The sequence below is a fragment of the Nannobrachium achirus genome, assembly GCF_963921795.1.
Source record: "Nannobrachium achirus genome assembly, chromosome: 16".
Lineage (NCBI taxonomy): Eukaryota > Metazoa > Chordata > Actinopteri > Myctophiformes > Myctophidae > Nannobrachium > Nannobrachium achirus.
The window spans coordinates 20,035,518-20,059,345 of NC_137823.1; the positions used below are offsets into that span (position 1 = coordinate 20,035,518).

The 23,828-nt window shown below is 42.6% G+C and overlaps 1 protein-coding gene across 1 annotated transcript in view; it reads left to right on the forward strand.

Annotated features, from left to right (window-relative positions):
* Positions 1–2,737: 2,737 nt before the first annotated feature.
* The window catches only part of LOC308300548 (EH domain-containing protein 3), a 54,892-nt gene continuing 33,801 nt past the window's right edge, over positions 2,738–23,828 (forward strand). The window contains exons 1-3 of the mRNA XM_080744408.1: positions 2,738–3,076; positions 4,883–5,138; positions 23,062–23,238. Of these exons, the coding sequence (XP_080600534.1) occupies positions 4,912–5,138; positions 23,062–23,238 (404 nt within the window). The 5' untranslated portion in view covers positions 2,738–3,076; positions 4,883–4,911. The remainder of the gene's footprint in view (positions 3,077–4,882; positions 5,139–23,061; positions 23,239–23,828) is intronic.

Sequence of the window (23,828 nt, forward strand, 5' to 3'; positions counted from 1 at the left end):
ATAGTGTTTATTAGACGATGGGGAAATCCTATATAGCACTTTATCCTGAATGCTCTTAACTCATCAGAGGTTTTCCTTAATAGAATAGTTATCTGACACAGTTATTGTTCTTTTTTTTATTTCTATGTGTATTTTCTGAAACCAGATGCATACTTCATCATACAGTGCTGTCGAGTGTCGAAGCTCACAGTCACAGCGCATTGTGTGTGGCGTGTTATGATCGTGTAGATCGGCTATTTTCTGCATGTGATAGTGTCTTACGATGAGAGTATAAATGATCAAGAATTTGTATATTTCTTTAAATTATTTTTGTTATTTTTATAAGTGTAATAATAAAAGCTACATTTATATAGTGCTTTTCTAAGTACCCAAATTTGCTTTATATAAGGAAAGAATAAGTAGCCTAGTTTATGTGTGGGTTCTCCAGAGAAATGTATGAACAAATTCCAGACCGCTACCAAACCTTTGGCATTTGAAAAATGGTTTATTGTTATTTGACATGGTCAAGGTTAAAACTCTGAGAAGCTGTATGACACATAATTAAAAATACATTTTATGTTCAATAATGCTGTGTGTAATTACTTGTTTATTACTATGAGATCACCTCATTTGATTTGAATCAAAACCCCACAATCTGCCTGCCTGTAGTTCTTTAATTAGTTCTTGGATGTTCCATGACCTTGCATTCCTTACATCTGGTCAAGTTAACAAGTGGGTGAATTGCATCTAAAGCAGGGTTTCTCAAAGTGGGTGCTGTGGCAACCTAGGGTGCTGTGATGCATGTCCAGTGGTGCCGCAGGATACTTTGATAATATTTGGAATTTATCCCTACTATCACCTCAGTTTAACCACATAAAGGAGTAGTTCAACCCCAAAATGACCTTTTTTTTCTTCTATTGATAACTCACAACATGGACTAGGAGACTTGAGGTCAATAATATTTTGAGCTTGTGAGCTTGTAGATCTGCTATTTTTTGGTGAATGTTCCCATGCACCAGAATAGGGATGCTGGGGTTCAAGTGGTTAAATGTCAATTATGAAGTTATGTTCAATCTGTTGGAATGGAAACTAATATTCTCTGAAGTTGTCCTCATGACATACTGTATATTAGGTGGAAAGATTTACATTTTACGTACCATATTATGACATCAGTGTAAGGTTCTACAGTAACACATGTAATTCTGGGGTGCCGTGGATGAAAAGGTTATTTACAGGGATGACTTGAGCCCAAAAAAGTTTGAGAACCACTGATCTAAAGAGCATAAACAATAATCCATTGAAAACAGTTCATGTTGGCTATGTAGGCTATAGGTATTATAGTATCACAACTAATTTGAAAGGCTTCTAAATGCCTTAATGGCCTAAACTAATTGAGTTAGTTAGTTGAGTTGGGTTACAAAGCTGAGGCTATTATTGGAAATCAATACAATGACAACAACAACTGTGCCTGTGCGCCAAGCTGTGTTTGTTTGACTCTGAAAAATGTCCATACTATTATAATATTATAGTAGGCCAATATGGAGATGTTCCATATTGGCCTAGAGTTTCAGAGTCAAACATATAAACTATAGAACGGCTGGTTATCCATATGGGCATAAAAGGGTATGTCAGATGTCATATAGACATCATAGGACTTTCATATAATGAGTAAGCATGTTTAGGCTCTCACAGCATATCTCCACATACAGTACATGGATCTCCATAAATGGGTAACTGGTCCGATATATATCACTGGCCAGATGGCCAAGAAGGCGTCTTACTTGTATTATAATCTCCTGAGTAGACAGACAGACAGACAGACAGACAGACAGGCAGACAGACAGAGAGACAGACAGACAGACAGACAGACAGACAGACAGACAGACAGACAGACAGACAGACAGACAGACATGTGTATATACAGTATAGGCCTCGCCTTGTCATGGTATTTTCTTTTGCTGTCTGAAAAATCGTGATGCTGGGTCTAATCCTCAAGAAAAACTAAATTACCCCCATAACATCTACATGTTAAAAGGCAGCATTATGTTCTTTTAACACAACTCCAAATCATCCATATTCCATGTACTCAAATGTTAAATGTTTATAATGTAACAGTGAAACAGCCTGCCATTGATCCATATTTATAAAATAATTCATAAGCCTTAAAGACACCACGCAAAATAGGCAAATAAGGCAATATGATAATAATCTGTCGTGTTTCAAATTCTTGAATTTTTAACTTAATTCAGCACTGTGTGTTTCAAGTTTCAATTGTCCAACATGTGGCCCTTCACTCACTTTATCAATATGGCCCCCTGGAAAGAGATGTTGCCCACCCTGCCCTGGTCAAGTTGCTCCCTTACTATTACTTTCTTATGACAGTAGCCTATATCTATGGTTGCTGCTCCTACATTGTACCACCGCTAGAGGGTACCATATCCTTCCTCATGTACGGCCATACTAGTGGTCTGCTGGTCCTTGCATTCATTCATCATCTCTCTCTCTCCAGACTCCTCATCCAACATGGCGGCGCCGATGCACAGTCAGACGCCATCCATCCTGCATCCATCCCCCTCTGTATCAAGTAACTAAGTATATTTACTCGGGTAGGCTAGAAGAACTGTACTCGAGTACCACGTTTTCTTCCATCACTGGGGTGGGGCTTCGTCAATGCCCACAGTTGGGCATTTCCGCCCCTGTAACGGCTCGGGTTTCTTTCTTTGCTCCGGCATTTAAAACCCAAGAGCCCAAGATCATCATCATCAGCTGATAGAGGAATATCCATCCATTCCCTTCCCTCTGGATCTGAACGGAGCGGGGCTGTCTGGACTGGAGTCTGGAACGACACACTGCCCGATCGATGCACGTTATGAATGCATAACATCACGTTTTATTAAGCTGTATTAAACAAAATAACTTTCAGCGTTTATTTCACGCTGAAAGTTCAGATCATCTGCAGTGAGGAGGAGAACCAGAAAGAGAGGGGAGGCTGTGCATGCTGCTGTGAAAGCCCCGGGTCTGCTGCATCATTGTGGGATTGATCCTGTACGATCAGCTCGGTTCTCTCTGCTTTGGATGGATTCCGGCTGAATAAGCGGTATTTACAAGACCTTGTTGGTTTTATGCTTGGGGGGTTTTAGTGTGCGAAAGTATAGCCGAGCCACGGTTCGTGAGCGTATAAATTGGCTGGTTTGTTTTCATTCCAATGTTGATGAACAATTTTGAAGAAACTGTGGACTAGTGTGGAGGAAAATATAGGGGTGCCAAGGTTAATTATGTTGAAAACAGAATGCTGTAGAATGTACACTATGAGACTGTTCTGAAAGACTAGCATAGTATTGTACATTACATCAGCAGATTTTGCTGCCAAAAGTGTTGTGTATGTATGTGCTCTTGTCTGGACCTGCTAAAGTGGATGGATGGATGGGTGGTGTTGATAAGGATGCATTCGAGGAATCAGGATTCATTATTAATCAGATGAAGGGAAACTGAACCGGTTGCTTTTTTAGTGCTTTGTCTGAGTGGACACTTTCTAATCTAGACACAGAACACAGAACAACAAGGACAGTTTGTCTTTCAAAAGCAACAACAACAACCACCCATGTTAAATGGATTATGACTATTTGATTGCGTCCAACGTCCGATCTATCCTTCATATCTTGGGTCCAACGTCCAATCTATCCTTCATATATTTATATTGTATTATGATTATTATTATTATTATTACTATTATTATACAGTAATTAACCCTTTTGAATAAACAGAACTAAAGTAGCATCTCATTTTTTTTTTATAGAACCTATTTTACAGTTAAAACGTATGCCGCACAATGAGAAACTATGAAAGCATTTCTGTTGCAGTTTAGCTTTTGCTGTTATTGATTTAATTCATGTTTGCTGTACTAAATTATATTGCAAAATATAGGCTATTGCTTGAAATCTATCTTAGCCCGGGGGGCATAAAATGTTACATTTTATTGAAAAGTTGTCCTTTACTCCTTTTAAGCAGTCGATACAGCCTATATTGTAAAAGTAGAACTACTGTAAGTATGGTGTACTGCAGCACTGTCAGCTAAAGCTGATGTTTATTTAGTATTGTACCATCAACAACTCACAACACAAGACAGCATCCTAGTAGGGCTGCAGCTAGCGATTGATCGATCACATGGAGAAGAGCCCTGTTTTATACTTTGTCGCTCAAAATAGATGATCTAACGTGCCTTGTGAGCTTGCTGTCAGCAGGGAGTGTTGGGCGGGAGGAGTAGGGAGGAGTAGGACGGAGGCTCTATAATTGGTAACATTTATAGAGGGTTTGTACTTGATACAGTCTTTTATCTCCACTCTCTACCAAATCTCTTTGCCAATTCATTTTTTGGCAAATGTTCCGCCCCAGGATAATGGATGTTGGGGATATTTTGATTATCGCAATAATATTGTAAATCACGATTTCCTTGGTCACAATAATCGTGATTTGACATTTTCATATCGTCCCATCCCCAATAGGCTCCTGCCCTATAGGGTGTGCCAAATGTAGTTCTAAGAGCGGCCATTTCTTGGGTAAACACAGCCTTACACAGGTGTTCTGATTGGAGTAAAGCATTAGTTCTATGCAATCAAACAATTGAAACACCTGTGTTTTTACCCAATAAATGGCCGCTATAGGACTACAATGACGTAGCCGCTGGCACACACTATATGGGGCCTCATGTTTGTCTTTTAAATGTCTCGATGAATTGAACACACAGGTCCTTAATGGAAACAAGCCCCAAAGGGTTTATCCGGGTTATCCTTTTAGCATTCTTTTGTATAAATCCGTGCCTTGTTTTCGCAACAACAACAAAAAAGATAAATCATCGCACGCCCCCCCCTAATCGGCCAAACCTTGTTCCTTGATGGCTCCCCAGACAAAGCGAGAGACAGCGGAGCTGCGACCATGTTCAGCTGGCTGGGGACAGACGACAGGCGGAAGAAGGAGCCCGAGGTCTTCCAGACGGTCAGCGATGGCCTCAAGAAGCTCTACAAGACCAAGCTGCTGCCCCTGGAGGAGGGCTACAAGTTCCACGAGTTCCACTCGCCGGCGCTGGAGGACGCCGACTTCGACAACAAGCCCATGGTGCTGCTGGTGGGACAGTACTCCACCGGCAAGACCAGCTTCATCCGGTAAGTGGCAAGAACCGCGTCCACCATTGCCTGGTTAATAAACCAGACCGAACACAACACCACCCCCTGGCGGTAGTGGTGTTGTAGTACGGTCTGGCACCGATCCATTGAGATTCTATTTCCTCAACCAGCTTCAAGGGTTGGCCAATCAGGGTTGTATGCTTGGGGCACGTGGTTTCTGTAGGCTTGGGGCAAGTGGTTTGGGGCAAACCCCAGAAATGAAAACTCTTCCTGAAATCCCAGACTCTCTTCCCAAAACGAAGTGTGTGATAGAGGCTGGCAACGCCAGGCATCGTCCACCAGGCACGTGCACACATAGACATCAAAGGGCAGGGACTCAAAGGCTTGAGCCCTTTTATCCGTCTGTAAAAAGTGCCCTCTCCAGACCATGAATGCAGTTTTTACTATGGTGAAAGAAACGCAAATGCCCTCTTTCCATACCATACCTGAAGGCAGCAAGAGAATTGCCTTGTCCAAACTCTCCAGAAATCCATGCTTAGTTCAGTGAGTGTGGTATCAAGCACTGAAAATAGCCGACCTCCAAGCACACAACGCGTCGCGCTGCGACGCTTTGTGTGCTTGGAGATCTGCTATTTTCGGTATTTTCACCAAAGGTGCCCTTTTAGAAATTTCAGCCCCTGCCTCTCTAGCATTCTCTGCACGTCCCTGACGTCTAGGCCTGTCACAATTATTACATAATCGCCTAATTGCAATTATTTTACATAATCGCCTAATTGCAATTATTTTATATAATCGCCTAATTGCAATTATTTTACATAATAACGGTTGTTTTTGTCATAATCGTCATAATCGTTTCCATGTTGAAAAATGATCATATATTTTCAAACATGTTAAAAAATAGTGGACATCCACAAGCTCACAACGCGGCTCACAATACTGTCAGAGCTGGTTATGCGGACTTCACGTCTGCTATGCGATTACAATACCGTTAGCCTGGGATCGCTTCCGATTTCGGGGTTTGATCCGGTCGGGAGCGGAAACAGCTCAAGGGCATAATATTAGGGCCTACCTAATAAACCCCTTGATGCAGCGCAGTTTTGCTTTTGGAAAATTTGTTTGGAATATGCATCTTTTTTCTCCAACTCGTAACGACTGGCAAAACTATACTAGGCTTTTCTAGCATTTAAATAGGGATTGGGGAAACAAACGGGGGGGACCAAAACAAAGTGACACCGCTTCAAAGTGACACCAAAACAAAGTGACACCTGTTTCCAGTTTAGGCCACGTCTAGACCGGATCAAACGGCCCGTTGTAAACAAATGCCAGGCTATCCTCCGTGGTGGAAAGACTGGTGACAAATACCTTTTAATTTCAAGGACCACACTAACTCTGAGAATGTACATTCTCAGAGTTACAGACCTGTAAGGGTCCATTTTGAAACCCCCTATACTAGGAATCGTTTAAGGGAAACGTTAAGGATTCTGAGTTTTAATTAAGAGGGAGTCGTTACAATCCTGAAGATCTCCAACCGTATTCTAAACAAGCCGACAGGCGAGTTCCGTAGGCAGGTCTGAAGTGCCGATAATCACGATGAGGCACAACCCTCAAGTTGTGATTATATAACAGTACCCTTAAAAAAACACGTCAACTTCATTTCATTGTAATTAAGATATTTGATGGAAATGTGTACATTCTTAAAGGGCCAGTTCACCTCTGGGGCAACCAGATCTTATTTTATTGTTGTTTGGGACACGATCAACACAATCCTGAGTTATGTTTTGTGTTCAATCTGTGTTTTGAGATATTTTAGTATTTCAGCATGAATGATGATGCATTTTGCATCATAATGAGTCATCATGCTGCATCATATGATGCAAAATGCATCATCATTCATGCTGAAATACTAAAATATCTCAAAACACAGATTGAACACAAAAAAGAACGCAGGATTGTGTTGATCGTGTCCCAAACAACAATACAATAAGATCTGGTTGCCCCAGAGGTGAACTGCTCCTTTAATGCCAGATTTCACTAGAATGTCCCTAAACTTCACATGAAAACTGCTAGTGCAGTCATCGCCTACAGAAACAATAAAAGCGACTAAAGACGGCCATTTTGCAACCGGTACAGCTGATTTATTTGTTTGATGAGACCCGTTCCATAGTGCTCATTATCATCACGGGTAGATAGCTATTTCAACCAATCAGATTTCTTCGTCAGAACTACCTGCTGTATAATCTGCAAATGCCTTCTGAATCCGTATAGTTCTCTAGCTTTTTGCGTGCCAAGGAGTGCAGCAGCATATGTGTTGAATTGTTTACAATGGAAGCGTCTACTTACTCAGAGCTGAAATATTTTCAACTCGGCCACTCGGAAGCAACGCGTCAATCACACTGTGATGCGTTTTTAGCTTGTAGACTGGCCATTTTCAGCACATACCGGTAGCTAAGTATGAAATACTGCATAACTCCAACCTTAATCAATCATGTTTAATCCTAACTATAACCCCAACCTAAATCTGTTCCTAATAGCCTAATAATAAGCTCAACTCTAAATATGTATTTTTCTTTTTACTATAAAACAACCTTTTCTCTTGTGAGAAGGGAAATGATCCTCACTCACGCCGCACGCACGCACGCACGCACGCACGCACGCACGCACGCACGCACGCACGCACGCACGCACGCACGCACGCACGCACGCACGCACGCACGCACGCACGCACGCACGCACGCACGCACGCACGCACACACACACACACACACACACACACACACACACACACACACACACACACACACACACACACACACACACACACACACACACACACACACACACACACACACACACACACACACACACACACACACACACACACACACTAGAGAGAGCGTGACTGACACTCCCAAACAGATAAGAGCTTTCTGCCTGCACACAACAACAGAAGCCTTATTGAATAGAGGGGGATATAATGGACATGGAGTAGGATAGGAGGAGGATAGGATAGGATAGGATTGGCAGGGGTAGTTAATAGTTATCACTTCTCCCATTATAGACAGGAAGTGAGCTTACCACCACCCCCTTTTTCCCCCACTCAGTACATATAGTGTTATAAATATATATAATTGCGATGATATTTGAATGTTTTTTGTTGCTATATTTTATGTCCATGAATTGAATACCAATGACCTCCAATGTAAACAATACCATAAAGGGCTTATTTGGGGTGTTCCTTTTAGGCAGGGTGTTTTGACTGTACTTGTACTGTTCTTAATTTTTGTCTAATAAAATATGCAATCAATCAATCATAGGATAGGAAAAAAACAGTGTTCATTTAAATGGTAAATGGTGCATTTATATAGAACCTTTATCCAAGGCACTTTACAATGATTGTGCATTGCTTACTTCTTGCTTAAGGTAGTCCATCGTGGCCGATGATGACTTCTGCTACAATTTGTGAGTCCTTTGATGACTGTATAGTCCAATGCGGGATGCACACTGTCTGCCACAGACAGGGTAAGTGAAGATCTGACCCGATGGGGCAGGTGCAGACTTGGCCAACTTCCTCCTCTGCCTCTTTGCCAGGCGATGTGTTGTTCGGTTCTCCTCTGCCAGTTGGACTCCTTGTTGGTAGAGTCCACGCCAGGAGGAGCGATCCACAGCGGCGTCCACAAGGGAAGCAGGCTTGATTCCACACTTTTTAAGGGAGGTCTTTTTAGTTGGTCCTTCAGTCTCTTCTTCGGTCCCCCTGCAGAGCGTTGGCCTAGGTGGAGTTGGTCATATAGGATCTTATGAGGCAGGCGATTGGCTGGCATCCTGATTACATGTCCAAGCCATCTTAGCTGGTGGTTGTGCATTACATTCATACACACACTCATATTCAGGGATTCATTGTCTTTCTCAAAGAAGAACTTTGGCACTAACTCTGGGCCGGGGGAGCCCGGGGTCGAACTGGCGGCCGCTCTGCACCCGAGCCACTGTCGTTAACAGTTCTAGAGACATTGTTGGTCTATTAACTGTATCTAGACAGAGTGTAGTGACGGTGCATTCAGTCTCTATGGTCCTAGTCTCTGGAACAGCACTTTGGCTACTCTAGCTATGTACTGGATATTATAAAGCATTATAATACGCTAAAACATTATCAAGCCTTGTATAATGATTTATAATGTCAAGTATCATAATACTTCATATTTATTTCTCCTAGTTGTAATCCAATACTTCCGAAAATGCATTATACATTATACATTGCAGTGTTATTATAAGTCATTATAAGTGGTCATTGAGTGTTATAATTGACCACTTCGCCCATCTGTTTGTGTATAATACCTTTTTTTTAATTTATTTTTTGTATAGGCCATGAATTGGGCTCTACAACTTGGAACTTGACTGGATAGCTATTTGAATGGGACATGATTATCCTGAATTCTGAGGATTGCATACATACATAAATAAGTAAGCAAGCAAGTAGCGTTGTGAGACAACAGTTCCCGAGTCTTGTGGATCATAGGTCAGGAGCCTATTTCCTGTGTCCTTAGTGAGAGGCAGCTTGATGTACAAGAACACCCCCTGGACATAACATGACACTAGTAGGTCACAGGCAGGGACGTGCAGAGAATGTTACAGAGGCAGGGGCTGACATTTCTAAAAGGGCCTTTTGGTGAAAATATCAAAAATTGGAGACCTCCAAGCTCACAATGCCTCGCAGTTGTGAGCTTGGAGGTCGGCTATTTCCGATGCTTGATTTGTACACAGAGAGGGCAATTCTTTCAACATAAGATGCTGCATTCAAGTTCAGGAGAGTTTGGACGAGGCAATTCTCTTGAATGCTGCCTTTAGGTATGGCATTTGCATTTCTTTCACCATAGTAAAAATTGCATTCATGGTCTGGAGAGGGCACTTTTTACAGACGGATAAAAGGGCAGGGGCTCAAGTCCCCTTTGATATGTATGTGTGCATGTGCCTGGTCACAGGGACTTACCCCCCACTTGTGCCAAGCAGGGAGGCTAGTGAAAATAGCAGATCTGCAAGTTCTAGCAGATCTACAAGCTCGCACCGGTGGGTCGGCTATTATCACTACTTCTTAAACATTAGTTTTCTAATTTATGGAATTAAAATTTATGGTAAAAAACATAAAAACACTGCGTGCGTGCGTGTATATATATATATATATATATATATATATATATATATATATATATATATATATATATATTAGAAACATCATTGAATCCATGAAAAAGTTTAATGTTTTGAAATAATAATTAATTAGAAACAACAAGTACAGTAGGGAACGAAAAATAAAAAAAATGTATATATTCTCGGGACACACAAATTGGGCCCGACCTACTGTTTGGAAAACAGTGCTCTAAACCAACAACAAGACCAGCACTTTGCTGGTTACATGCATACATGGAGCCTATGCCTTATTTCATCCCATCATGGCATTTTTCTGTTGCATCTGGAACTCTAAAGCTAAATAAAATCATCTTAACCCTGGCACCCCAGCTCATTAAAACATGCTCTTTTCATGTGGGAACCCAGGCCTGCATGCTGACCCATGGTTTAAGAACCCCACTCGGTCCATAGAAGGCTCGTTATTCTCCTACATGAAACAGCTGGCGTCGGTTGCTCTGCTTTTGTTTACGCTGCTGCTTTTAGAAGCGCATCCGCAACCATTAACGCCATCTTTAAATCATTTCGTTTTCTGTCGTCGTCGTGTTTCTGTTAGCGTTTTTCGGTCCGTTCCGTTCATAGGGTTGGGATCCTTTTAGGATTAAAAAATGTGGATTTATTTAGGAAATAGAATTCTGGTTCCTTTAACGATTCTTGAATCTGAGAGTGTACAAATAGAACACTGTGACGTGTTGTGAGCTTGTAGATCGGCTATTTTTTGGTGAATGTCCTCCCCCAGAATAGGTGTTGCTGGTGTTTAAGACAAAAGTATAACAGTTATTTCCGCTCTGTCCTAATGGAAACGGATAGATATTCCCATGAGAAATACTGCAGAGGGTTCCCCATTAGTTTTCCCCAAGGCCCGAATTATATCTACAGTAGGTTACCAAGTCGGGGGCCACAACATTGCGGTGGGTGACGGCGGCGTTCCCGCTTCTCCAGCGACAGTTCAGATATACTAGTGTTGTTGCTGCTCTTATACCACCATTATTAAAAACACATTTTTGGACACTGCTCCTACAGATTTTGCCCGAAAATCTGGCAAAGCGGTACACAGTATCTCTAAAGTCATGTCATCAACATGTATCTGTCCCATTTCCCATATTCCCTCCTGATTGACTACCATTGTCTTCTAAAGTTTGTGTATGTGACCTGACGGTCACTTATCTCCCGATTTAGGGAGTCTTACTGGTTATTATTGGTTCTGATACTTATAATTTAGCCTTAAATCCTGTGTTGAGTGTCACACAAGGAGAAAATGCACTCCTTAAAGTTGAAACAAAATAGGTTAAGAACCAACCAGTCTGCTTGAAAAGTATGCATCTGTATAAAAATAAATAAAACAATTTGACTGGGGTTGGTGGGGGCCAGACAGTAGCCCCCCGCGCTCCGCGAATGGCCCGCAGGCCGTCTATTGGGGAACCCTGACATACTGTATCTTGTGGGGGAAGATGTACATGACACAATGTCCTATAAAGTAACATTGTACACACACAATACATGTAATTCAGGGGTGCCATGGATGGTGCCTATTATTTACAGGGGCGACAAACATGTTTGAGAACCACTGGCTTAGAGTATACACTATGTCCATCTCCCTCTGTCTCTTGCCAACTGTTAACCCCGTCTGACTGTCCCAGCTTCCAAGCCCACAGAGAGGTTCTTACTTAGCAACAGACGCAGAGTTATGTACTAGCAGCAGTAAACACGTCGGTGTTAATTTAGCCTAACTCTGGGAGTGTATAAATGGACCTAAATGGACCCTGCTGGGGACATTGAAGCTGATTAAAAAGGGGGAATCCTCTCACGATTGTATGAAATTGTTAGCCCACCCCGGAAATATTATGTTCTGTTTGGTAAAGAGCTGCAGAGACATGGAGAAGACCCCCTGTTACTAAACAAACACTCAATTATTATTACTGCTCAGAATATTAAAGCTTTCACCTAAAAGCATCACTGAGCAGCAGTGATACTCAAACTCCGGCCCGCGAGCCACTTCTGGCCCGCGGCGCAATTTTGCTGCCCGAAAACGTCATTGTAGGCCTAATGCAAATATGTTTATTTCCTGTAAAAAGCCATTTGTGTTGAATGTGGGCCAAGTCATAAATAACATTGTGAAGCAATTGAAAGAGAGATATGCAAAAGACTTTGATTACAAATTGTGTCATTGACAGAATATAAATGGAATTCCAAGCCATAAAATAATGTACATCGCACTTGTCTTACGTTATGTGGAAATAAAGCAAATAAAAGAGAGAAGTTATCAAGTAATGTTATTTTATCAACTGGCCAGTGGCCCCTTGATATTTTTGTGCCCACAGGTTCAGAAGTTTGAGTATCCCTGACTTACAGCACCTTTTAGGATTTTACTGGGGACACATAATATATAATAGAGGTACAGACGGCAGAGACCAGAGGAGCCCAGGTTCTGAGCTCATGCAGAGTTGTGTAGTGTAATGTGGTCTTGAGGCAATGCAGGAAGCTGTGGGAATGTTGTCCCTTCCCAACGCTGACACCATGTCCCCTCAGAGCTCCACTGTGAAGTGGCTGATGAGGCCAAGGCTTTAGTTCTAGTGGTAAATCCACACCACAGGAACGAGGGGAGTGATCATTAGGGCTGTCACGATTATGACATTTTGTGTGGCGATCATTATTGTCACTCAAATAATTGCGATTAACGATTTAATTGTGTTTTTGTCGTCGACAATTAACATTTCTGTTCTTATGAAGTGTCTGGAAAAAATGGTTATATCACATATAACGCACATTATCCCTGCCAATACTGATCCACTACAGTTTGCATACTGTGCTAATAGATCAGTCGATGATGCTATTTCTCTCGCACTACACATTGCCTTGAAACATCTGGAGAAAAAGAACTCTTATGTCAGACTACTCTTCATAGATTATAGCTCTGCCTTTAACACGATTGTACCATCTAAGCTTGTGTTGAAACTCAGGGGTCTTGGTCTTGGCAGTAGTATCTGCAACTGGCTGTTTGACTTTTTGACAGGCAGGCCACAATCTGTACGAATAGGGAACAAGCATTCATCTAAGATATTGACCAGGACTGGAGCGCCCCAGGGCTGCTGCCTCAGTCCCTTGTTGTATAGTCTGTTCACCTATGATTGTGTTGCCAGGTGTGGCAATAATTCTATTCTCAAGTTTGCAGATGACACCACGGTTATAGGACTAATATCCAACGATGATGAGAGGGCCTATAGGAGGGAAATTGAAGAGCTAACCCTATGGTGCCAGAATAACAATCTCTCTCTAAATGTTAGTAAAACAAAAGAGATCATCGTTGACTTTAGGAAGTCTAAAGTCAATCACAGTCCCTTAACCATAAATGGTTCACCTGTAGACATAGTGGACAGTTTCAAATTCCTGGGTGTTCACATAACAAACTCACTCACATGGTCTCTAAACAGCAACGGTATCCTTAAGAAAGCGCAGCAGCGATTGTACTTTCTGAGGCGCCTCAGGAGATTTGGCCTGAGCACCAAGGCTCTTGTAAATTTCTATCGCTGTACCATAGAAAGTGTTTTGACAGGATGCATCACAGTGTGGTTTGGTAACGTGACTGTTCAAGACAGTAAACAGTTACAGAGAATTGTGAAGAGAGCTGCCAAAATCATTGGCACAGAATTACCACAGCTACACACAATCTATAACACACGCTGTAAGAAAAAGACAGAGAACATCTTAAAGGACAGCAGTCATCCCGCCCATTCCCTGTTCTATCTCCTCCCATCCAAAAAACGTTATCAGAGCATCTCATCGCACACCACCCATCTCAGTAATAGTTTTTATGCTCAAGCAATCAGGTTGCTTAACGAAGAGATGAAAGCGAGACCTAGGTAGTCATGTGCACTGTACGCAGTTTTTGGAGCTGTGTGCAGCTCCCTATACGTGGCTGTGTGGGTCTGTGTGTGTGTCTGTGTGTCTGTCTGTGTGTCTGTGTGTATGTAGCCTGACTTCGGCGCGTAACTAGTGCCGCACCATTTACGCCACTCGCGCAATATATACATCAAAATGTGCGGCTCGGCCGGGAATGGTGTTCTATTACCTTTCGTTCCGATCCGCCTTACCATGCCGACGTAATCGGCAAAAAACGACGCTTAATTGTCCCCATTGACTTATAATGGGACAATGCAAGAAATCACTTTCAAGTATTTTTCTCTCGTAAACCATAGGAGCTACAGTTTCAAACCTCGGAGAGGAGATTCATAATGATTTTAAGAATGAATCGAAAAATAATTACATCACTCGGCCTCATGGTGGCGCTATAACGGCCCACTTTACGTTTTGCCCCGTAACTCTTGAACCGTAGATCGGAAAATTAAAATTCTTTTTTCCCTGGATTCCTTGGGTCAAGACGCATCTCGCCCATTTGCGCCAGGATAGATTTTCCGCCATCTTGAATTTTCTCCAAAACACACTTTTTGCTCCTTTTCCTACATATTTTCTTCAAATGTCACAAAAATCGGTACACATGATCTACACACACACACACACACACACACACACACACACACACACACACACACACACACACACACACACACACACACACACACACACACACACACACACACAGCTCCACTTCACACGGGTGTGATTTTTAAACTGTACACTGTTACACTGTATGGTTTTTGTTGTTTTTGGGTTGTCTTGGGTGACTTGTTGTTGTCTTGTTGTTGTGGGTTGATGTTTTTGTGTGTAATAAGGCTGAGAGTGCTCCTGGCACAAGCATTTCATTGTATGTCTGTACCTGTATGGATATGCATGTGACTAATAAACCTAAACCTAAACCTAAAACCTAAAAGACTTGTAGGCTTTGAAGTTGCACATGGCAGATATGACACATCTCCTAAATATACAAAGAAATAGCCGATCTACAAGCTCGGCGACGCGCTGTGAGCTTGTAGATCGACTATTTCCACTATTTTCGAAAATGTTTGAAAATATATGAAAATTTGTCAACATGGAAACAATTATGACGATCATGTCAAAAATAATTGTGCTTATGTCAAATAATTGCAATTAGACGATTATGTCACAATTGTGACAGGCCTTCTGTGAAGTGGCTGAGGCATGCTTTAGTGGTAAATCCACACCACAGGAAGGAGGGGAGGCGGTGATCATCTGACAAACAAGAAACCTCTCCTTGGCCAGTTCGATGTGTCATTTTGCTTTTGCCCCTTTGGCCCGCTACTGGTAAGAGGGGCGGGCCAATTCTATCGAGTTCTATCGAGTTCAATTCCCACCGAAGGCTCGTTGTTGCATGCCATCCCCCCTCTCTCTCTCTCTCTCTCTCTCTCTCTCTCTCTCTCTCTCTCTCTCTCTCTCTTTGAAATTAAAATGCAGGTATTTGGCAGTCGCCCATATACGGAGTGACTTACAGTAAGCAAAGTCAATTATCACATAGGCTACACAGATAGAATGCAGAGAGAGACAGTGTAGGGCCTCAAGGAACTAGGATACCAGGGTAGCAATGAACCTAGCATCTGTCTAACTCTAAACAACATACTAAATACTAACACAAATCTAAATTGAAACTATAGGATAGCAGGTAAAAAATGAACATGGCACCTGGCTATTAGAGTAAGTAACATTCTAAATTATCATTCTTAAAGATCGACTTTTCAACCTGGTCCCCCTCTCTAATGCTCATCATGATATAGTCTCGCCACTTGCGTGGCCAGACTGTTGACTCCCGCAATTTGCAATATTCCCACCATACAGTCTGGGGTAAGATGGTGAGTATCCGGTTAAAGTGGAAGTGAAGCCTCCTCCCCACTTTGTTTTGTTTTTAACATCGCGCACATTTATCCTAATATAAACTAGAAGAAGTGCTCTTCCGAGCACAGGTCTCCACCAGGCCACGCGTCCTGTTGGTGCTACTGTATAATAGACAAATGTAAAAAGGGTGGCATGTGTTCTTCACCAATCTTAGGCCTTTCATGGCGCCATCATGATGCTGATTTGAACATTTTGCAGGGTCATTTCTTCCTTGGCCTTTTGCGAATGTGCGTGCACAATTGCATTACAATTGCACGCTGTGTTTGATTTGAGGCATTTTGTTCGAAACGGATCAATCCAGCAAAGTTTGGAGGCCAATCTTAGTTGGTCAGGATGGAATATTTAATATGGGACAGATCCGTCTTGATCATATGACTGTAGAGATACTGTGTACTGATTTGTGTTAATTTTGGGTAAATTCTGAAGGACTAGCTTGCTGCTTAAACAGAAATGACATTTTAGATTAGCCTATATTTTCATGAACGGAAATGCCAGCTTCCATTACTCGCCGTTCAGGAGCTGTAGTTCCAGACTCTATAGTTGTCTGGCTACGTGAGACTACTCATGATAAAATGTTTGGAGGGCTGTGGACACTTCAGAAACTCGTTCAGCAGGTTTTAAAAAATACAACAAGATTTCACTTTTCTTTTTCTTGCATGTACGTGAGAACAATGGCTTCCTGCATGCTAACTTTTCCAGAAACAGAAAGCCTGCCGTTTCTGTTAGCTGAACTGTCCACAGACCTTCCTATGAGACACAGACAGAGTAGACAAAAATGGTACCACAACCATACCGTAATGAGCATTATTAGTGCGGACCAATTACTGTATATGAAGACAGATTGAAAATGGGTGAAGTAGGCCTTAAACATTCATGTTCAAGAAAAACAAACCTACGTAAGAGACCAAACAGGATTGTCTGCATAGCAGCCATACTGTATCTTAGTCCACCTTCCACCTCTCTCTGCTTGTTGTCTCTAGTAAAGCAGAAATGCCATACCCTACAACAGTGTTTCTGAACCTTTTCAGGCCGCGACCCCCAAAATAATCATATTTCAACTGCGGACCCCCCACCCTGACGAGCACTTGGAATTGTAGGAGTTGGCATTACATTAGTTTGACTCCATCTGTTCCATTGTGAAAATAGCAGATCTACATGCTCACAACGTCTCGCAAAGCGAGGTGTCTTAAAAGTCCTTCATTTTTCACTTTAGAAATGTGCAGATAGATGTGCTCTTATACTGTATGTTTGTTTACTGTTTAGTGAGAATACAATGTTGCACATAATTTGGGGACCCACATGCTGAGAAACACTGCCCTACAACAGTGCTTCTCAACCTGTGGTTCGGAACCCCCAGGGGGGTCCCCACAGGATTTGGGGGGGGAGTCCCCACATGACAATTTAAGAGACTTTAAAGACCTTTAAAAAAAGATTTATAATAAGAAGAAGAAGAAGAAGAATTTGACCATTACTGCAAACTATACGGTATGTAAATGAATTATTTTTGTCCCCCTTCCTTACTTAACTATTTTTTTAATTACTTCAACTGCAAGCGTGAAAGCCTGCATGAATAAGAGTTGCACCTCACTTCAGCTGTAGCTGCAATTGTATTGTGACCATTATTAAGTTGCTTGATTAGAAACAGAACCTTTTCAAAGAGGAATTTCAGTGAAATACGGATGCAGTTCATTCTCCGTGCGATCGTCTCTATTCACCAGCTGCAGCGCTAAGTTACGGCCTAATGGACTGGAGCATTTCTGGCATGTGGTGGCGATATTAACAACTCTCTGTGTGTGTGTGTGTGTGTGTGTGTGTGTGTGTGTGTGTGTGTGTGTGTGTGTGTGTGTGTGTGTGTGTGTGTGTGTGTGTGTGTGTGTGTGTGTGTGCGCGCGTGCGTGTGTGCGTGTGTCACACAGAGACACACTAACAGCTGGGTGTTGGACCTCTTTTGAACTGTGTGACTGCTGCTAATGACTCCCCTCTACAGCACATGGAAGCATGCACGCACACACACACACACACACACACACACACACACACACACACACACACACACACACACACACACACACACGCACCACTCGCCTGCGGCTCGTGGCACAACCCTGAAACAGTGGTAAATCAGCCAACAACCCACTCCCTCTCATGGTAAATGGCTTACTTTAACATTAAGCTAATCATCTGGGGACCCCCCTGGGGGTCTAGACCCACAGGTTGAGAACCACTGTTCTACAGGAAAAAAAACACAAAGTTAACACAGTGGTTCCCAAACTTTATAACCTGTGAACCAAAAGGCAAATTACACATTTGCCCAGGACCCAAACTAGTGAAAATAGCAGAACTACAAGCTCAGGTTTCCACCCGACAGAGACCATAAATACACTGCGAGAGCTTGTAGATCGTCTATTTTCACTACTTCTCAGTTAGTCGTGACCCTTAAAAAATTGGCCCTGTGACCCACAAATGGGTCTCGACCCACTGTTTGGGATACAGTGAGTTAGAATATGGAGAACATGAGATATGGGAGGTTTCTCTCTCTCTCCCTCACTCCCTCTCAACCTCTCTCGCCCTCGGTGGCATTGTAACAGTCCGGTGCAGAATGCATGTCATGCTGTGTGACCTTGAGTCAGAGCCGCGTGCCTGTTGTCACATATAACTCACTGTTTAGGAGTTTCTCTGCATCGCTGTGTCATGATATCGCAGACACCTCTTATCTAGATATTCTAACTTTCTGTTTTGTCGTAAATTAATGTCCTGCTTGATCATATACAGCATAAATGGTGCATTTATATAGATAGAATTTACCTTCCTACGTCCTCCCACAAGGGAAATTCAGTTTTCAGCTTAACCCAGCTGACCGCCAGTGCTTCGCACAAGGCGCGCAGGGAGGGGAGCAGTGATAGCTGGAGCGGGGAATCGTACCTGCGACCTCTGGGACCTCCGGAGTCCTAGGTGTGGACACTACCCACTCAGCTATCACTGCGAAATATAGTGCTTTTATCCAAGGCACTTTACAGAGATTGTGCATTACATTCAACCATTCACACACACATTCACACACCGATGGAAGAAGAAACCATGCAAGGCACCAACCTGCTCACCGGGAGCAACTAGGGGTCCAGAGTCTTGCTCAAGGACTCTCCGACACTAACTCTGGGGGAGCCCGGGATCGAACTGGGAACCCTTCAGGAACCCTCCGTGTTCTAAGACGACCACTCTACCCCTGAGCCACTGCCACACCAGTGTCACACAAAAGTCGCTCAAAGCGTGGCGCAAACTGACACGTTTTGAGCTTGTAGATTGTAGATTCAGCTATTTTTTTTATTTGAATCCTGCATGCTATTGTGATAGGCCTACATCTGCTATTTAAAAAAAAACTCCTCTTTTGTGGCTCCTTGACTCAAATCCTTTTCAGATGGGTATCTGAGGCTCAATACTGCATATATCAATGTGCGGGTCCTTGACTGCACGTGAAAAATGTGTTCATGTGCAGGCCGATGAAACACACAATCCACACCCATGTATCTGTACACAGTCACACATACATGGACGAACATCGAAGACACACACACACACACACACACACACACACACACACACGCACACGCACACACACACACACACACACACACACACTCGCACACACACACTTGCATACAGTACATACTTTTAGATATACGTATGCATGCATATATACTGTACTGTACTGTACTGTACCGCACATAATGGCACCGCCAGGCACCTATCACTCCCTAGTGTGTGTGTGTATGCATGTGTGTGCACGTACAGCGTGTGTGCACGCACAGAGAAGATGTATCATGGATTTTAACCCCTGCATCTGCTCAGAGTTTAAACGCCAGTTACAATGAAAATTTACAGCCCCTTTTAGCAGTAAATCCCTCCACTAAATCACTTTTTTTTGCGGTTTTGCGCTGGAATGCCGCGTTGAACACCCATAGACGAGCGAACTCCCCCTACGCCCATGGGAGGCACATCAATCTTTATCTACACGTGATGTGATGTCACTGGTTGTCGAGCCGCAAACGCCTTTCACCTCTCAACTCAACTGGAACAGATGAGCTGAGATTAACACAAGATGTGCTCTTTAACCCATTTAGAACCGGTATACATCATTGTGTATCATTATTTTATGCTTTAACTATTGAAAAATAGCAGATATACAAGCTCAAAGCGCGGCACTGAGTGCCGTGCTGCGAGCTTGTAAATCTGCTATTTTTGAAAAATCGTGAAAATTAGAATTTTGACCCGATTCTATAAGTGTCTTTTGAATCTTTTTTCTTTTTTTTTTAAAAACCTATGTTTCTATGTCAGCAATCTGGCCATCCATCGTCAAAGAACACTTAACCGGAGCTCAGTTAGTCTGTTCTTGAGAGACTACTGGTTCTCAAACCTTTTCACATGAAGGACCTCCAAACTGATATTTATTTGGCCACGGACCCCCATTTCAAAATATCTAGTTCCAGGGACCACCCAGAAGCAAAATTTTAGTTACAAACGTTTGCTTTGAAAATACATATATTCAAAGATTTGCACACATTTTCACGACTTTTTCAAAAATAGCAGATCTACAAGCTCGCAGCGCGGCACTCGGTGCCGCGCTGTGAGCTTGTATATCTGCTATTTTTCAATAGCTAAAGCATTCAATAATTCTAGGCCTAAATGCTTTAAGGACGTGATTATCTTTTTGGACGTGTTGAAGACTGATGTCACTGTCAGGCAGAAAGCTCTTATCTCCACCTTTGACATTTTTGTGTTTTTTGAACTAACGATTCTTTTCATAGTTGATTAATCAGACGATTATTTAACCGATTTATCAATTAATCGGATTATGACCCTTTGCTATTACCTTATTAATTAGATTTTAGGTTCTTTTAGACATTTTCTAAAAATACATTCAAGATGAATAATTCAAAAATACATCATTTTTCTCAGCTGCTGATTAGGTTGCAAAATAAATACCTTTTTCTGACTGCATACAATTGATTAAAGAATAGCTACACCTTTATCAGGCTAAAGGGTAACAATACTCTTTTCAGAAAGATCATTTAAAGCTATACTGTGTAAGATTCTCAACTAGTGGTCAGTAGCCATATAGCAAACCGCGGTCGCGTTCGCGTCTTTCGCCCGTTTTTCGTACCTTCACACCCCCGCGTCTGCCTCCACAACGCAGAGAGCTATCTTTAGAGGGGTCCCTGGTTCCTGTGCGTTCAGGCATTCCGGAGAAACGGACTACTTCACCCTGCCTGGTAGGCGAGATTACCTTTTGAGTAAAGAGACACACGGGTGACTACAAATATGGCGACCCCACTTCAAGATGCGCTGTGATTGGCCGGTAGTGTACCATGTGTGCATGATCGGCGATGTGATTGGGCAACGTATACACAACGTATACAGATGATGCAGATTACGTCTTTATGGCGCGAAATCCGGTCCACGGCCAGGATCATAGAAAACATATAAAGAGAAGGCTTCAGAAGCTGAAAATAACGGAGTGGGTGTTCTAAAACTTTAGCGATTTAACAGTTAGGACAATTTTAAGATTTGTTTTATAAAAAAAGTTACATGGTACAACTTTAAAAATACATATTCAAGTCATATTTGTTGTTCTTGACCCTATATTCCTGCACGGTATTGGAAAAAGAATTGAGCGATTAGTTGCCGATTCGATTACGATTAATCGCTGCACCCCTACTACAGCGTCACACAAAAGTATCAAAAGTAGCAGATGCACAAGCTCGAAACGTGGTGCGAAGCGACGCGTTACAAGCTTGCAAATCTGCTACTTTTGACGCTTTTCGACTTTGAATCCTGAAAAGTGACAGTTTTGGACATACGAGGTTTCCACCCCGACAGAGACGATGTCAGCAAATGGATCAGAACCAGAAACATGCGACGTAACAGAAACGGTCCGGCGGAGTCCAAGCTGCCGCAATTAACGCATGCCAGTCAGCATCCTGCCGGAAAACGATTGGCTTTGTTTATGTTGCAATGTAATACAGACAGCTGGAATTGAGATGGAGTGCAGAGTCATTTTTCACTTTGTGATACACACCCACCCACCGTAAATAATGTTTTATCGTCTCCGGGTCAAATGCTCCAAAACGCCTCTTCTCTTCGTGTCATTTTTATGAAGGCCAAATATAAGCCCTACGCAGTCTCATAAAACTTCACAAAGGCGCTCTGGTGCTCAGATAGTGCAGGTGTAAAACATACATTAAAGGGATATTTCACCCCAAAAATGCCTGTTTTGCTTATTGTTCCTTACAGTATGGAGACACAAAGAGTCTCCTCAAATTATTGTCTTAGGAATGCGACAAAAAAAAAAGAATATCCATGAATTCAAGTCTCCATGGGGTGAGTAATCGATAGGAAATAACCAATTCAGTCCCTATTTAAACTGTCACTGCTCACAATGCTCTGCAAATCGCAAAAGCTTTTTTTTATAAATCTTTTTTTTTTTTTTTTTATTGCTGAAAATAGCCGATCAACAAGCTCAAAGCGCGTCACGCTGCGATGCATTGTGAGCTTCTACATCTGCTATTTTATTTTCAGAACACAACAGCGTTGTTTAGTCCAGTGGTTCTCAACCTGTGGGTCGGGACCCCCAGGGGTCCCCAGATAATTAGCTTAATGTGCAACACTGTTTTCTCACTCAACAGTAAACAAACCAACATACAGTTTAAGTGTATCTGCACATTTCTCAAGTGATAATTTAAGGACTTTTTAATACCCATGGACTCAAAGATTAAACATTGGCCAAATTGTCAAATATTAGAAGCAGAAATTGTGAAAATAGCAGATCTACTTGCTCACAATGCCTCACAACGCGAGGTGTTGTGAGCATGTAGATTTGCTATTTTGGGGGTCACGGACTGAAAAGGTTGAAAACCACTGGTTTAGTCAAGGAATGTAACACCGGTGTCCACCCTATGGTAACACCATGCCTGCATCCTCTCTGCAGCTACCTGTTGGAGCAGGACTTCCCAGGCATGCGCATCGGCCCAGAGCCCACCACCGATTCCTTCATCGCTGTGATGCACGGCGACACCGAGGGCCAGGTCCCCGGAAACGCCCTGGTGGTCGACCCCAAGAAGCCCTTCAGGAAGCTCAACGCCTTCGGGAACGCCTTCCTCAACAGGTACACACAAACACACACCCACACACACACACACACACACACACACACACACACACACACACACACTAGGGCAAGGGGTCTTCAACAGGGGGTCCAGGACCCCTAGGCGAGGGGGTCCTAAGAGTTACTACAAGGGGTCCTCTAAATCTTTTTTTTATTAACCACTTGAACCCTGTAGCGTCCATATTCTGAGAACTTTAGCCAAATAATAGCCGATCTACATGCTCACAACGCCTTGCGCTGCGAGGCGTTGTGAGCTTGTAGATCAGCTATTTTCGGCAAAGAGGTTTGGTGTAGAGGGCGAAAAGAGCACACTAAGTACAGAGTGAAAGGTCAAGGTTATTAAGTATTGAGGGCTCAAGTGATTAACTCTTATACTGCTTTGAACGTTCCTGTTCGCCCCAATTCTTGAGGTCGAGTAGGGCCAATACGGGCGTTCGTTCGTTTGATGTTTTTTATGGATTATGATAAAAGACGTCCTTGCGCAACTTTTGAATGCATAATTGGTCGTGGTGTCGTTTTGAGGACAGCCGGAAACCTTTCATAAAAAAAAAAAGTAAACAGACTGTCCTGGCTCCGCCTGCCCAGAG